At 35.8% G+C, this 17,611-nt stretch overlaps 1 protein-coding gene across 1 annotated transcript in view; it reads left to right on the top strand.

Moving 5' to 3' along the window:
* The window catches only part of KIAA0825, a 373,094-nt gene that overhangs the window by 31,913 nt on the left and 323,570 nt on the right, over window positions 1-17,611 (top strand). The window contains exon 2 of the mRNA XM_081088719.1: window positions 15,202-15,333. Within this exon, the coding sequence (XP_080944845.1) occupies window positions 15,203-15,333 (131 nt within the window). The 5' untranslated portion in view covers window position 15,202. The remainder of the gene's footprint in view (window positions 1-15,201; window positions 15,334-17,611) is intronic.

Here is a 17,611-nt window from a genome sequence, read left to right as displayed (position 1 = left end):
TTTTCCCATCCTCTCACCCTCTTACTTCACCTTCTTTGGCTTTTCTCCCTCCTCACGTTAGTGTTCCCCATGCCAGTCCTTAATATTCTGCTTTTCTCTCCTTTACCCTTTCTCAAAGAACATCTCTTCTGGATTTGCCGGTCATATCTCTGTAATAATTCTACAAAAAACCACAAAGGTCTCTTTGTAATCTAAAATCTCAGCCAAAATGCAGATGTTGAAATCAATTTGAAGGCTGTGGCAACATTTAAAAAAAAAAAATAGGAAGAGTGGGGAGAGAGGAAGAAAAGGACTAGAGTAGACTAGAAAATATCAAAGGAAGTATTAAGGTTAAGTAATGTTTCATGAAGCTTTTGTTTAAGATATGTGTGTGCACACATACCCATTAGATGACAATGCATTTTTTGGATTATAGTCCAAAAAATTGAAAGACACTGTCTGAGTCTTGGTCTTCTGAACTTCCATGTGACATTATGTTTCCTCACGCATTTCCCTCCTATGCCTCCTCCATTTCGATTCTGGACATTTCTATTCATATAATCCACTCAGAAATATCATGCCTATAACTGAATTTATAATACCTTCTTATCACAATTTTCCTCCTAAGTTTTAAAATTCTATTCATAAATTATCATTCTGTCATCCAAATGAAAGTTTCAGCATTTCCTTTGTAATAATTTAGCCGTTGCTACATAAACTTCCCTATAGCTTCATCTCGCTACCCTTGCCTATCCTAGGGCTATAACCAGCAGAAAGCCTATGGACAGCCATAGAGTTACCCACTCCTCAGCTAGCTTCCTGAAGCTAGCATGGAGCACTGCCTGGTATTTTTTAGCTACCTTCGGTTTTCTGGAAATCTTTTTATGTTATGCCACATAGAGCTAGATTATCATTTTTTATAGATACATAAGTTCCATTTTATGTATGTCATATTGTCATTTAAAGTAGCACATCATAATGACACCCTATCATATATACAGCTTGCCCAGAATAGTCCCATTTTATGCCTTTTGTCCTAGCATTACAAATGGTTTAGCATTTGTCTCAGACTTTTTACTTTTGAATGAAATATTATTTAAATACTTGCATGTAAATAAGCTAGGTTAGGTTTAGGTAGGCCTACACTTTGTATTTCCACACTGTGACACGATCTCATATGTGAGATGCCAGCATAGCGAACGGAATTCTCACTTTAACATATGGTTAAATTGGCAATAACCCATTCTCTCTTCCAGATCCTTTCCAGAGGTAATACTATATGCTAACACATCTTTTTCAAGGGCAGCATGAAGGGTGCTTGGTGATAAAGTGAATGCACTCTGGCATGAGCAGAGTGATACAGCTAACTTATTCAGCTTTTGTGTGATGGTGATGGCAGAAGGATCCTATGCTGCCACTTCCGCTGGCCACTTGATGTGCCAGCCAGTTGTTCTGGACAGCTGCCCTAGCCCATGGATTGCACAGTTTCTCAGACTTTATTTAATCTTGCCATTGAGGGAATACAGTCTGGACTTCGTTGCCACATGGTTTTCATCATGTATCATGTAGTATAAATCCACAACTACCTATTTATTTTATTATTGGGTAACACATTTTTATTTTATAATAACCCTTTTTGATGACAGCAATTAAAAAACACACACCAGCCCTGACTGGTTTGGCTCAGTGGATAGAGTGTCGGCCTGCGGACTCAAGGGTCCCAGGTTCGATTCCGGTCAAGGGCATGTACCTTGGTTGTGGGCACATCCCCAGTAGTGGGTGTGCAGGAGGCAGCTGATTGATATTTCTCTCTCATCGATGTTTCTAACTCTCTATCCCTCTCCCTTCCTCTCTGTAAAAAAAAATCAATAAAATATATTTTAAAAAATAAATAAAACACACACCAGTACAAATTTAACAATTACGATTTGCTGAAAAGAATTTTCATGTGTAATTCACACATGAGGGGGCTGTAATGACATCACTGATCACGTGAAAGCAAGAAGACATTAGTCTGCTGAAGAAGATCAACATCAACTACACAGTCTTCTTTTGTTTTGTTTTTTATAGCAAAGGTGGAGATTTATTGAAGAAAAAATACAGACTCCCACGTGGGGAGAGGGAAAGAGTCCCACAGAATGGACTCCCACGTAGGGAGGGGGAAAGGGTCCCTACACAGTCTTCTTTTAAGACCATCCCTGCAAATACTACATTTCCATACCTAGCTGCAGAAGGTACATTTATGTACCATTCTGTGAAACATGACTTTTCATTTATATAAAGTGATGGTTCTCTCTTAATTTTGGTTTCACATTTTCTTGTGCATGTATAAAAATGTGAAACAATAACTGTTAATGTATTGGCTCCATTAAAAGAAATTTATCAATAGTTAAATGATACCAGTTTTACATGAGTATCATTGGATATTTCTAATTTTAAAAAATCAATTCCAGTAGTTCTAGTTTTGTGTCTAATTCATGGGATCGAAGTAAAGCGTTTAGAAATTTATCCTGTAAAAGGTGAAGCACTTGACATTATTGTGAATACTGTTATAATTTGTATTGAAAACTGCAACATGATAAAATTATTTGGTTTTTGTGATGTTAAAAGTATGTTGTGGTAGAACATAACATCATGAACATTTTAAAAATGTAGAACCTATGGAGAGAACTATACTTGAAATATATTGTGATGCACATTGTAATTCATAATAGCATCAAAAACTTTCAATATCTACCAACCTAAATAGAAGTTGTAGTTGTCAAAAAGTACAAATGTGCTTATACATACACAAGATAACCAGCCTATAGATTTTTGTGATCAGACCGATGGAAAGAAAACAAAAATGATTTAAGCATGGCAGTATACGCTTCCTCTCTTTGGATTTTAGAAATGTTTGAGACTTTAAAAATTGTGTTGTGTCCTACCACCGTATTAAATACTCTTATTAAAATGTCCTCTCAATTTTGGTTGCAATTTATTCAAAACCTATTAGAAATCTGTAATTAAAGCATTTATTACATGGAAGGCAAAAATTTAGTTTCTGTGAAGCTTTTAGAGAATTGCAATTATTGGGGGGAAAAACTCACAAGTAGGAAGACGTTAAAATATATCCCTATGAAATCATAGTGGGAACTAAATGAATTAAATGATGATAACTTGAATGGTATATAAGATTTAATTGTGAAATTCCAAGATTTTGTTTTGAATTATATAGACTTATGGGGAAACCCTTTTGGTGGAGCTCATCTTTTTAACTGAATAAATTTAAATTCTAATTCAGAAGAGGATGACTTTTCTCCTGGTCACTTAGACTTAAAGTCCTGCTATAAACACTGATTCCTCTCTTTGTTTTACACAAACCATTCTGGTGGTAGGCTAGAGAATGAGTTAGAAGGAGGTAATACAAAATACTGTAAGGGAGACTCTTTAAGAAACTGCTGCACTAATCCAGAGGATGGAGTTTTAATCTACACAGGAGCAATAGGAGATGAATGGATGTGAGAGAGTTAAGACTGATCATTTCGCTCTGAGTTTGGTGAGATAATGTTGGAATGTGGGAGATGACTCTCACATTTCTGACTTGAGTATATAGGTTGATAGTAGTGCTGCTAACTATCATAGGGACCTCACGAAAAGAAAGAAGTTTCAGAGAGAAAATAGTAATGTTGTTTGGGAGTATGCGAGTTTAAGGCGCCTATGGGACATCCAAGGGAGTGATGTAGCATGGAGTGGGATAATTAGAACAGGAGTTCCCACACACAGGTTATAGTGGTAGACATGAATGTAGATGAAATTGAATAGTCAGAAGACAGCGGGAAAGAGAAAGAAAGGACCTGTACAGGAAACTGGGCTCTGGTATTCAAGATAGAGTTGGGGGAGAAATCGTGCTTGAATGGCCAATGGATTGACCTTTGGAGAAGGAAGACCCTAATACTAGAATTAAGTATAGCAAACTGAGGGAACACGACATTTGGGAATTGTGAGGTTCTAATAACTATAGGAGAAATCCAGGCCTAGCTTAGACAGGAAATGTTCCAGAAATATTTTACCATTTGAAGTTTCTAGACTTAAGTTTAATAAATCAAACTTCAAAGACATAATTGTCCATCATGTAGTTTTACACTACAACTTTTATTCTAGTACTCTTCTACAAGCTTACTATTCATTTTTACTCTGACCTTTGGAAGTTTTGCATTGTGTATGCAAGGATACATTAATTAGTATAGAGTGGACTTTTTAATATCTTGTCAAGAACATCAGTTGTGTTATAATTTGATACATAGAAGTGTTCTAGAAATTTGACTTTGAAGTCAAGTCAGTCTAAAACAATTTAAAAGTCTCTTTAGATTTCATTCTTAAAACCTGTTTCTCAATGGTATCGTGGAGTACAATTTTAACTTTTTTCATTTCATTTTAGTTATGGTCTGTTACTTTTCAAAATTACATCAAGATGTGTTATTTGTCTTTAGACATGTTTAGTCATTAAAGCACCTAATTTAAGTAGGTTTTTATTCCTGCAACCTATGCCTCCAAATTATCTCTTATATATCCATTTTGATCCCTCAGTTTGGGTATATGATTTATCTTTTAGTATAAAAATGTTGAGTTCTTTCATCACAATTACAGTCATTGGTCTGATAATCCTGCGAGTCATACTATACAAAACAAGAAGCTCATATCAAACTCCTGGCAGGTTTAGTTAAAATTAAAATGCATGCTTAACTGTAGAGATTGTCAAGTGTGGAAATAATATTTGTCCAGCTGGACAGCTTTCTTTTGTACTTGCTAAATGAAAGTTGAGATTCTGTCTGCTCCTTGAAAGCTTCTGTGTCATGAAGGTAATTTGGACTGTTTGTGGTTTGACAGGGATTATTAAAATCAGATGAAGTGAAGGGAAGCAAGTGTGAGAAAGCAAAATTGACACTGACATTCTCTATTATTTGCAGCTTGGATCATGATGACTATGTTGATATGATAGATTCACTGTTGAGATATGTTAAGCAGCAAATAAAGTAAAAAGCAAGTATAGTGATGGATTTTTAGATTTAACATGAAGAAATCCAATATTTACTTTCACTGATTGCTTTTTAAATAGATTTTTCAGGTCATTTTATATGAATTTGCTTTAACCAACAACGAATTATCCTATTGAACTAAAGAATTAAAAAGTGTACTGCAAAGGCAAGATTAAATATTAAAGAAATAGATCACTCAATTAAAATAATAGAATTTTAAAACTGTAAGAGTCCTTAAAGATTATTATTATTCTTTTTTTTGTAGATGGAAACTAGGAAGAGTTTTAAGGCATCACATTTAAATTTCATTTGATAGCTTAAATGTTAAATTCTGATATTTCATTACAAGTATATTTTCTAACCATTCACATTTTTTTAAAAAATGATTTAAGTCACCTGACTGGCGTGGCTCAGTGGTTGAGCATCGATCTGTGAATCAGGAGGTCCCAGTTCGATTCCCAGTCAGGACATACGCCTGGGTTGAGGGCTCGATCCCCAGTGTGGAGCGTGTAGGAGGCAGCTGATCAATGATTCCCTCTCATCATTCTCTCTCATCGTGTTTCTATCTCTCCCTCTCCCTTCCTCTCTGAAATCAATAAAAAATATATATTTTTAAATGGTTTAAGTTGTTAAAAGGCATTTATGGTTTAAGCCATAATTGTAGAAACCTTTTCTTATTTAAAGATAATGTACAAATTATGTTATTATAGTTATATGTTGCCTACAAATAGTATTATGTGCATTAATGAAGTAAATGGCTTCCACAAATGTGATTTTCTCCTAAAACATCCTTAGTAGAGGGAGGTATAGCTAGGAAGTTATTTCAAGATGTCAATTAAGGTTAGTGATAGTATAATAATGTAATTAAATGTGAAGAATTATATATATAAAAAAATAAGGTAAAGAGCCTGGAGTTGTCCTATGCGTTGTGGAAAGTCTTCAGTGTTATTTAAACAGGATAGTGAAAGATCTGATTTGATTTATAAAAAGAGAAGTCTAATGCCAGTATTCAGGGTAGATACCAACCGGGTGTCCTGTGATTCAGCTCAATTCAATTCTAACACTAACTACATGGAGTTAGTGCAAACTCCAAAGTTAAAGGCTCAATCCCACAAGACTGCCCCTACTTCTTCCTGGCTCACTGCAAATTTGGGGGCTCCCACACCCCTTCTCAGGTTCACTAATTCATTAGGATGATTCAAAGAACACGAAAGCACTATACTTCTGATTACAATTTTATTAGAAAGGATACATTCCAGAATGGCCAAATGGAAGAGATGCATAGGACAAAGTAAGGAAGGGGGTAGGAGGAGATGGGGGGAAAAACCAAATATATATTTCTCATTATGCCACAAGATGTGAGTCCTGAAGGCGAGATAGGAGATTTCTTCAGCAGGAAATAACATCAGTTTGAGAATACTGGTAGCAGACAGAGAAAAATTTGAGAGCATATGGTGACCATTTAAGATACAGAGAAAGAAAGGGTTGAAGAATTTGATGACTATTTAAGACAGAGATCTCAGCATTTATGTACCATATATGGACACTCCAGCATCTCTCTTTTGTGTGTTTTTGTTTTTATAACTGGTTAGAAATGTAAAAACCATTCTTAGCTTGCAGGCCATAGAAAAAACAGACTGTACCATAGTTTGCTGACCCTGATACTAATACTAGGGCAAGGGAGGGGAGTTTAGGGTGCTGGTGACTCCATAATATAGGAAGAGAAGCGAGTTTAAGGGAAAGATTTTGAATTAAGTTTTGGACATGTTGATTTCATGGGACCTTTGAATCAGTGAAGTGGAACTGCCTAATAAGCACTTGAAATATGTGTGTGGGTTTTGGAGGAAGAGGTAAGGTTAGAGATATAGACTGATTTTTCAGCATCGAGATAATAGGTGAATGAGGTTGAAATGAAAAGCATGTGGAATACAAAAGAGGACCAAGAACTCCAGCATGAAATGGATAAGAAGAAATTTTTCTTTCCCTCCCCTAGTCAGGCAAGGGGAAAGGAAATTTGGGAAGACTACAAAATGAGAACTAATAGGAAGAGATTGTTTTTGAGGTCTGAGAAGAAATATCCAGTAAATAAAAATAAAACAAAAAATGTTTAAATTAAATGAATTTAATAACTTTAGAAAAAAATGAATCTAATATTGTAAAATTACATTAAAAAGAAGGCAGTGGCTTTGAATGAGGCATGCTCAGGGAAAGTATTTAAAATGAGAAGCTGGTCTACAGAGATCCCTGTGGCGAATAGTAGTGTTTAATGGCAGAGATGAAAGAGGAGCCAATCAAGATGTTTATTAGTTTAATAAAATCTACTCTGGTTAATTTAAGCAAAAACAAAACATAACAGAAATGTTACTCTTGGGCCGAGGAGCAGGGAGAGGGTTTATTGTGCATCTCACAGAACCAAAAGAAAATTATATGAGCAGTCAGCCAGTTAGAGGACAGAAACTAACAGTTACAGGGGCCTCAGCCCCCCCAAAAAAAAATATATATATTAATGCACCTTCTCTTGGAAGGCTAGAGTTAACTTGATGGCTACCACCAGCAATTCTTTCCCTGCTTTCATTCCCAATCTCAGAATTCATTTAGTCGCATTTGATGGTTCAGCTTGGGTCAAATGTTTAAGCCTGGATCAATTACTTATGATCAGGAAAGCTGAATGGGTCCTCTAGCATAGAAATGGACAACCATTGTATATCTGTGTATAATATCTCAGATTAAAAAAAGAAGATATTATGTGAGCTTGCCTACTAGCTAAAGTGAATAAATGTGTGAGAGACAAGAGACCTGGGAACCCATGATACTTAGGAAGATTGGCAAGAAAGGAAACAACTGTAAGGAAGGAGTAGTTATCAATACCAAATAGTGCAGAGATTACGTGTGATAGGAATTAAAAAATATTTGTCAGTTTCAGTGTAAGGAAATAGGCAGAAACCAGATTGCTCTGGGTTGAGAAATGAATGTCAGATAAGCATATAGTAGGAAATATGGACTGCAATTTTGAGATGCTGGGCTATGAAGGGAAGGGGGTCCTACAAAGGGTTCTGTTGGTTTCTAAAGAGCAAGAAACACAAGCTTACTTATAGTTAGCTGAAAGGGATATTGATACAGCATGTGATAATCGATGGAGTCAAAACTCTGGAAATCATAAAAGGGTATTTCAATGGAAATAGTAATTTATCAAATTAATGTTAAGTTAATAATATTTTGAAAATTTAAGTGAATAGTATCACGTTAATATAACCAGCTAATTAATAGTAGTAACATAATACTAGTAGGATTTTTAGGAGAAATTCTTAAACCCTTGGGACATACTTTAAGAATCCTAATTTTTTCAGAAGTACCCATTTGTATCCAACGTACATGCTAAGTTCAAATCATTCTACTCTGTTAAAAGGAAATTCCTTAAAATGTAATTGACATCTCATAAGCTATGTATGTTGTTATTCCCACTTGATACGTAGTACAACTGCCTTTTTAAAGGTGTTCCATAACTTAAACTTTTTGCTATTGCAGTTATCCGGTTCTCCAAACTACTAAGGTTTTATTGCACTTAAAAATTCATTCATTAATCATTAGTTCCATGATTTGTGACATTATTTAGGTCTAACCTCAAATTGTGTGATAATTTTATGACTTTTAAATTACATGAAATATGTACATGCCAAGTTACAAAAAATGCAAAAATTAAAATTTGTTTTCACATATGGTTTCACTGTTATATTAAAGCAAGAGATGGCTAGGATTGCATGTTGAAGATTATAAAGAATTATTAAAATGAAAATATTTTCTAAAAAGAGCAGTACTTTGAAAACTAAAGAAAGCAATTTCAGGTTTGGTGAGTAAAGCATATGACAATTAATTCAGTTTGCTTGTCAAGTTGCAATAGTGTATTCTGACTGATCCTATCAATTTCTACTTCATACATACACGATGTAAATTACTAATAGAGGAGTTACAATGAAATATTTTATAATTTATTGAAGGAGATTTTAATAGCTGTAGTATGTTTATATAAGTATTTACTGACTGTATATTAATATTCTAACCCATATAATTTTAATAGTCAGAACTTCCACAATTATTTGTGGAAAATATAGTAGTCTGTGGAGGAAAACCTAATATATATATAGATCAGAGTTGAAAAATAAATTTGAATAGAATAAGAAGTTTTTTATTTTCTGATTTAAGACTTTAATGCTTAAGGTATTCTAAATGACTATCAACAAATTGAGATTTGCTTAAATTGTTTCTCATTCTTTGGGGGAGACTAAAATATTAGGATTTTAACTTCCAGTAACTGATGAAATAACTTACTGATGACTTTGAATTATCACAGGGGAAGATCTAGCCTTAAAAAAAAAATCTGGGGGAGGGATTATATAAGTTTCATAATAAAGAAAATTTATAATGGTCCTAGGGGACACTGTCAAATATATAAGGCAGTAAACAACCAATACAGAGGCATTTTATATATAGTTTTGTGATTAAGGACAGCCTTTGAAGCAGTCTAAATCCCAGCTTTGCTACTTCCTATCTAAGTGACTTGGGGCAAGTCATGAACCTCTCTGTGCCTGAGTTTCTACCTTTTTTCAAATGGAGATTATAACAGTATCTATTGCATAGGATTATAATAGGAATTAAATGAGTTCGTATATATAAAGTACTTCAAACAATGCATAGCCCATATAAAATACTACGTAAGAGTTGGCTATTACTAACATTAATATTACTTGGCCCTCATACCTATAAATTATATCTCAATGAATGAGTTCACTGAACCAAATAAAATTTTCAAGATTTAGTAAAAGTTAAATTTTGAGTTATATAAAGTTGGCAGGACTTTGTGAATGATACAGGAAGAGTACTTTCTGACTAAATATAAATGGGAAAGTAAAAATGAACCAGGCCTGAAAAGATTGGTTCAGGTTTAAGAATAATGATCTGGTCAAAGTTTATTTTCACTTCGTTTTGATATCAAACCAGCAACTCAAACCAATCCAGCAATAGAAAGAACAACACAGATAATATAAAGAATAAGAGATGAGGATACAATGCCTCTGAAAATATGATTCTCTAATGTCTTCCTTTTCCTTCTGGAGGCACAATGGCCCAACGTCCATTGGCCTCAAAAATTTTTGTTGAGGGAAGAATGTGGCAAGTCAGAGTAGCCCAGAGACATGGGCTAGTTGCTTCTTAGAATATTTTAGGGAGATTGAGTTTTGCAGGCAGAAAAGCAGTACAGGGCATCTATTTATTACCATAGAATAATATCTTGATGCCTCACATTTCTTGTTTTTGCATATTATTTCTTGCTATGGGTTCTACTTTAGCTTTCCATGTAGCAGTCCTGGAGAGCTAAAGTGGCTCTGAGAGTCCAAGATGCAGGAAAAATGATGGGATTGACAAACAAAATAGTCCATTTTAAGAGTGAATTTGGGTGGAAGGGTTCAGAAATATGTATGTCTCTTATAATTTCTTATAGAATACAACAAATTTATTGCTAGAAGAAACCTCAGGGCCTAATAAATCCATTAATTGAGGAATGTGAGCCCCATCCTTCTTGAGTAACTTACCCAAATGCACATAGACATTAACAGAACCAGGATCAGGACTCAGATCTATTGCTTCTTGGTTCAATAATGTTTATAGTTAGATGTGTTTTATCATAGTGCAACATTTTGAAACTTCTTTAGTTTCAGGTAGAATGTGTAATTATTTTTAATTAATACCAACACCCCACTTCCTTGCCATGCTCTTTCGCAGTATTTATTTTAGGTTAGAGAGCATTGTTGAGTAGTCAGACTTCCGGTGAGCCAGAGCTGGTGGACACATTCAGTCTACATTGAGTTCACAGAAGGTATATGACCCACCTCACTGGGCTTTTCCACAGAGGAAAGATCACACAGTCCTATTTTTCCCCTTTACTAACTCAGTTGTAGTGTGGATTTCTTCCCAAAGGTTCAGTCTTCTTTTTAGTACTTTTTAACATTTATTATTTGGTTATAAGAAGAATGGCACTCCAGATTTTTATTGTTGAAGAAACAGAAAAAAAGATAAAATAAGGACTCTAACCATTATATGTTTTAAATGAGAGAGAGAGAGGGAGAGAGAAACACCCTATAGTAGAAAAGTATCATTTTGAAATATGTTAAAAGATTGGTGAGATTCCAAAATTATTTTTCTGGGGTTTCTTTTGATCACATAAACTATATTTTTTTTTATTGCTTTATTGTAATGTTTTCTGGCAGTGCTTATAATATGCTCGTATTTTCTTATAGTCACTGTTCTTAGGAATTTATAACTCAACTGTTACATTTTGCCTACGGCTGAAACATGATCTACAGATGTTTGGCTTAGATATAATTCTTCAAACATAACTCATTTTTACAGGCAATAATTAATATTAGATTGGATTTTCATACGTGTTTGAAATATTAAGCACTGTGTTTTTAACCGTATAAAGTATTTCGGAAACATTATAGGAGAATGAACATTTAAAAACAATGTTGCAGAATAGCAATTTCAAACACAAAGTTATTGTACTTTAAGGAGGTGCAGCTCCCATTTTTGATTTATCACGGAGTAAGATAAGAGACTTCATTCATTATGTCAAATTATTATAATCTTCCTGATGACAGTTTAATAGTTGGAAATACAGGAACATAAAGAGACTGTAAAGCTATATCCTGACCTACAAATTCACCGCCTCTTCCTTTTCTTCCCTAAATTTTATAGTTAGTTCTACCTTTCTAAAATTTCTAAAATACCCCTGGAGTATTTGCCAAATTACATTCATCCCTTAATAATTTACTTTTCTGTTGTTGAAGTCATAGTTACCTTTTAGAGAATAGCAGTGATCTTTCTATGGGCTCCTTTTTTTTTATGGCCTTATTCTTTTTACTATCTCTGCTCCTTGTAAAGAGAGACTGTCCAACCTTTCCATTCCATCATGATGCCCAGCAATGGCAGACACACTGTGGCACAGATAAGGAAATGGGAGGATTGGCGCCTATGCCCATGCTAATTGGTGCATGCTTCTTTCTCACCGCAGTCCTGCAGGGATCACTGCCAATTTAAGAGACATTTTTAAATCCAAACTTCAGCATTACTTACCACAGTCTACTCTATTTATTTCTTATGTTCATCTGTGCATCACTGTTTATTCAGGTTGATGTTTTCATCCCATTAGTTATATTTTGTCCATCAGGTTTTGTTTGTTTGTTTTATTTTTTTAATATATTTTTATTGATTTCAGAGAGGAAGGGGGGGGGGAGAGCGAGCGAGAGAGAAATATCAATGATGAGAGAGAATCGTTAATTGCTGCCTCCTGCACGCCCCCCATTGGGGATCAGGCCCACAACCCGGGCATGTGCCCTTGACCCGGAATCAGCCTCCTGGTTCGTAGGTCAACGCTCAACCACTGAGCCACTCCAGCCAGGCTGTTTGTTTTTTAAATCCTATCACACAGCATCTTAGTCTTGCTGCCTTTTACCTAAAAGGTGACTCTTGCTTCTCTTATCCTTCATCACCATGGAACCATATAAATAATGATATGGAAGCATCACAAGATGTATGCCAGTCCCATGAAAACTCTGAACCAGCATCATTCTGCTACTCCATCTTGTCACAGCTTTAATGCAGTCTTTGTGTTTATTGATTAACTTCTTTACTGAGGTTAGATAGAGAAAAGTCAGACAACCATGTAGATTGGGAATCCTTCAAAATCATGATTCCCAACCTTATTTGAATGCTCAACATGTTTCAGTTTATTATCAGTTTTCTCTAGAACTGATTTCAAAGAAGGACATAAAACATACATTATCAAAATAATACAAGAAACATTTTCTTTTAACAGTATTTGGAAGCACAAATAAAATAATACAAAAAGATTGGTGAAGTGGTCATATTTAATCAAAAGATATTTAGGAATTATGTAAGTTTTGAAATAGATTTTGAATAAAATGATAAACACAAATTGCTAAGAGAGAAGTTAAGGATGGAAGATGTCTCAAATGAAGAGAGATAGGGAATGTAAAATAAAAAATTATAAGTCCCACTGAGAGCAGGGGTAATTTCTTTTTAAAATATTTTACCAAAGGCTGGTATGCAAAGTGTCCCCTCGGGAGTTTGACTGGGAAACTGGGAGTTTGATAGCTCGCTATGATGTGTACTGACCACCAGGGGGTGGCGTAGAAAGAAGAAAGGCCCTGGCCGGCAGCTGGAAGGCCCTCATTGGCCCTGATTGCTGGCCAGGCCTAGGGACCCTACTAATGCACGAATTTTGTGCACTGGGCCTCTAGTTATATATGAAATGATAAATACTTATTGCAAAAAAAAAACAAAGCAAACAAAAAACAATTGAGGGAATCAATCTGGTAGACCTAGAGCAGCTTGTAGCAAATATATACCCCTGGACTACACGGCTTGAACGGGCGGCCCATTCTTGGGTCCCCCTCCCCTTGCAAGGAGTCTGAATCTGCTTGTAATCAATTTTCCATACTTTTGCTTAAATCTTCTGGTCCGTAACTCATTCTTCAGTGTCGTGAGACACGACCCCGAGAAAAACACCTCTGCTCACCGTTCTGGTTATCAGTTAGACAGACATGAGCAGAGCAAGGATGATGGGACAGATACAGAAACTAGATGCCTAGCAAGGGGCAAAACTGAGAAGATAAGAACCTTGCCCCCAGAGAAACCTTTCCTCCCCTAGCTTATTGCCGGTCATGTGGTTTAGATCTTCCCGCCCTGACCTTTTCCTCCCTAAAGATAACATCCCTAAAGATAACAGTTGTATTTCAGCTCCAGGGCTAGAAAAGCAGCAAAACCAGGAAAGTGATGCCATGGCTACCTCAGGACCAGCTACATTGACTATTGAACCTCTGCCCTCGTGCTGACCAGTCAGTGGAGACCACAACCGTGAAAGATCACACCCTCCCCTGAGACTTCCCCTAAGATTTCCACTTACCAGAGAGAGAAATACACTCAGAATGAAGGGCCCAATGTGCACTCTCCCCAGGGGAGCAGGCTCACCCCATTCCCTTTCTCCTTCTTTAGGGACCCCATGAGACTTGCAACCAGGGGAGCATTGGGCAGCGGCAGCTTGTCCTGAGCTAACCCCCTGAACCTGTCACCAAGGCCGCCTTTTCTCTGACTTTTCAGTGAGCCAAAGCAGCCCAGCTCAGGCTCTCCTGTTGCATTTTCTATGTTCTTCCTTGTTTCACTGTCCTAAATATATTTTTAGCTGCAGCCAATAAATTCTTTCTTATTTTGCTGTACTTTGTCTCTTGATTGAAATCTTTCCTTCAAGAAAACAAGAGCCAAGATCTTGTGGTCTCATTGGTAACACTATCAGTCATCAAAATATTTGATAAGCACTATTGCATGCCCCAAAATAACATATCCCTAAATAAAATAGTTCATACACTGTACCAACTCATCCTTCTTAATCTGTCCCATTGCCCTGACCCTACATGTTCACATAGCACTTCTCACCATGTGATCTTTTATAGAATCTGTTGATGTGTTTCTAAAATGTACCTTCTGCACCCGAATAAAACTCCGTAAAGGAAGGGACTTTCACTTGTTGCAGCTATATCCCAAGCTTCAACTGCAATGCTTCTTCCTTACCAAACATTCAATAAATATATATGGAATGAATGGGTGAATAACTCTTTGATAGCGGGGAAAAATGCATATCTATAAAAAGTAGCAAATTTAAGTTTTAGTTATCAGAGAGGAGATTTTTTTTGCCTTTTTCTTATATGAGTAGGGCCGGGGTATCAGGCAATAACAGTTCTGAGGTTGTCATTTCCAGGCTAGCTTGTGGGTAAGAGTGGAAGGAAGGTGTTAAATTCTTTCTGCATCAGCCTTTGTTCACAGTGGCCTGTGAGGCCCTGTGATTTCCTTTGCAGTGCTGGGTTACAGTGGGAAGCAGCAGGCTGTTTATAAGTTCTCTCTGAGGGGTGCTGTTTTGTTCAGTTTTCAAACTAGAGAAAAGTGTGAAAATTAGGTCACACCTCATGAACTTTAACAAAACACTCTACCCAGTTTACTAATACCCTAGTTCTTCTATTGCTATATTTCATTTTCCCTAGAAGTGGGAATTACTGGTTTTGATTTAGAATCACATCTTGAGGTAGGTTTTTCCCTTTATTTTGAAGTGACTAACATGTTTTTTATTCTTGTTCCTCAGAATGGATTGGGGAGATGAATATTCCCATAATTCCTTTGACCTACATTGTTTGTTAAATTCATTTCCTGGAGACTTGGAGTTTAAGCAGATCTTCAGTGATATTGATGAAAAGATAGAACAAAATGCTGCAAGGTAAATATTGCTAATTAATTAAAACAAGTTAGTTTCATGTTTAATTTACACAAACGTTACCTAATCTAGTTTTATTGTTTTCTACTGTTAGATAATTTTAGTTTTTCATTGTCATTAATTTTGCTGGGGAAAAAAAATGATGAGACTTTCCTCCCTAAAATTTAATGTGATTTTTCTTATCTGATTAGTACTGTATTAAAACTATATATATATATATATATACACATACATATACATATATGTGTATATATATTGGCATTGACTTTGTTATAGGTAGAAGTGCAGTTCTTGGGATGCCACAAGGAAAACAATTTTCTGAGGTCCCTCCTGAGGATGGGGATTCATGGAAAGCTTTATTGATGATGTAAAATTAAGGGGTTCCCTCGAAAGTCTCATCTCTGTCTGTCTTGCCATGGAAGAAGTCCAGTCTTGTCTTCAGCAGGGCCAGAATGAAAGCCACTGCACAGAATTTCTGCTCCATATTAAATCCAGCATCCTGCGTGCCATGTTGCTGCTTATGGCCATATGACTACTGTAGGCGAGCGCATGAACACAGGGCGAGTGCAGTTCACAGAGCAAGAGGGAGCACAAGAAGAAGAAAAGGAAACTCTTTGTCTGGGGATTTTACCTTTCCAGGATTTTGTGCACTTGCAGTAGCTCCATTCTCTCAGCCAATGATCTTCTCCCTGGCTAGTCTGAGGTGACCTTCCCTACGTCACTTCAACTTCACTGCACATGCGTCCATCACCCCTTGTGCCATGCGATTCACAGGGAATGAGCCAGTGATTCCCTGGGGAACATAAAGCTATGGCTTTCTGGTGAAGCTGCCCAGATGACCATGCTAGATAGGACAATAACACCTTTAAATAGATAAAACTTATTGAATTGCTATTAATGATTTCTTAGATTTTGCCAGTATTGTTGGCCTGGATTTTTTAATATGTTTAGAGTTAAACATTGTTCTTTGATGGCTAAGCACAAAAATTTTAAACTGAGATATTAAAATAAAATAGTAGTATAAAGCCATGGATTGCTTGAGTTGCTGAAAACAGAATGTTAAAAATAAATTATTTATATGTAATGTTTGTCATTTTAACTCTCTTTCTCACTTACTTTGGGAGGCTAGTGACTCTACAGAGAATTGTTATGCCATATCAGTCTTCATTACCTACTTCAAAAGTGTTACCAAACACTGAGGGGAGCTAGGGCAGCTAAGTAGTTTCCCATTAATACATGTACTTTGCTAGGATAGACTTTGTCTTCAAATGTATTTCTGGACTCTTGAGTCAGTTTACTTATTTGAATCTTTTTGGTCAAAGATTCTAATAATTCCCCTAATGTAGGTTATAAATATGAAGCCACAGTAAAAATTTCTATTGTAGAATGATAACATAGAATTTCCTTCTTAAAAATTTAAGGTATAGTTATATTGAATTGTCAAAGAACTGAACCAAGCAAGTGAAATGTTCCTATAATATTTTCCTCAAGTTTTATATGAGAATGTGGTTAATTGTTTTATCATTATATAAATGTGCATAGATAACAAATTCAAAAGATAGCATACCCACTGAAATTAGGCTCCTACACTTCCACAGAAACTGGGAGATACAGGAGCTATCTCCTTGGTGTTTGCATTTGGAAAAGATGGCTCCCAGGTTCTTGAGATAGTCCTGGCTTGGAAAGTTGACAAAAGGCCTATCTAGTCTTCCAAGGGATACATGTCAAAGAGATGGAAAAGTGCTTATAATTACAAGTTTCTCAGGTAAATGCTTTTAAAACAGGAATGGAGGGAAATCTTTGTTCTTATTTAAAGCAGAGAGAATTAAGTCTCTTATTTTTAACTTGTATTTGCCCTTATACTATATGTATATTTTTAATTTAAAAATTATACCCTTATATTCTATGTCACAGTTGATGAATATAATGTTTTGTTGTTGTTAATCTTCACCCAAGGATGTTTTTTCTTTTTTTTTTCTTTTTTTTAAATATATTTTATTGATTTTTTTACAGAGAGGAAGGGAGAGGGATAGAGAGTTAGAAACATCCATGAGAGAGAAACATCCATCAGCTGCCTCCTGAACACCCCCTACTGGGAATGTGCCCGCAACCAAGGTACATGGTTGTTGTACCTTGTTCTTGACCGGAATCGAACCTGGGACTCTTCAGTCCACAGGCCGATGCTCTAGCCACTGAGCCAAACTGGTCAGGGCTATGTTAATATTCTTTTTTTTTTTTTTACATTTTTTTATTGTTTTATTACTTAAAGTATTACAAAGGG

Source organism: Myotis nattereri, assembly GCF_964212035.1.
Source record: "Myotis nattereri genome assembly, chromosome: 4".
NCBI classification, from domain to species: domain Eukaryota; kingdom Metazoa; phylum Chordata; class Mammalia; order Chiroptera; family Vespertilionidae; genus Myotis; species Myotis nattereri.
Note: the sequence above shows the minus strand (reverse complement) of the source record. Positions and strands in the feature narration are given on the sequence as shown.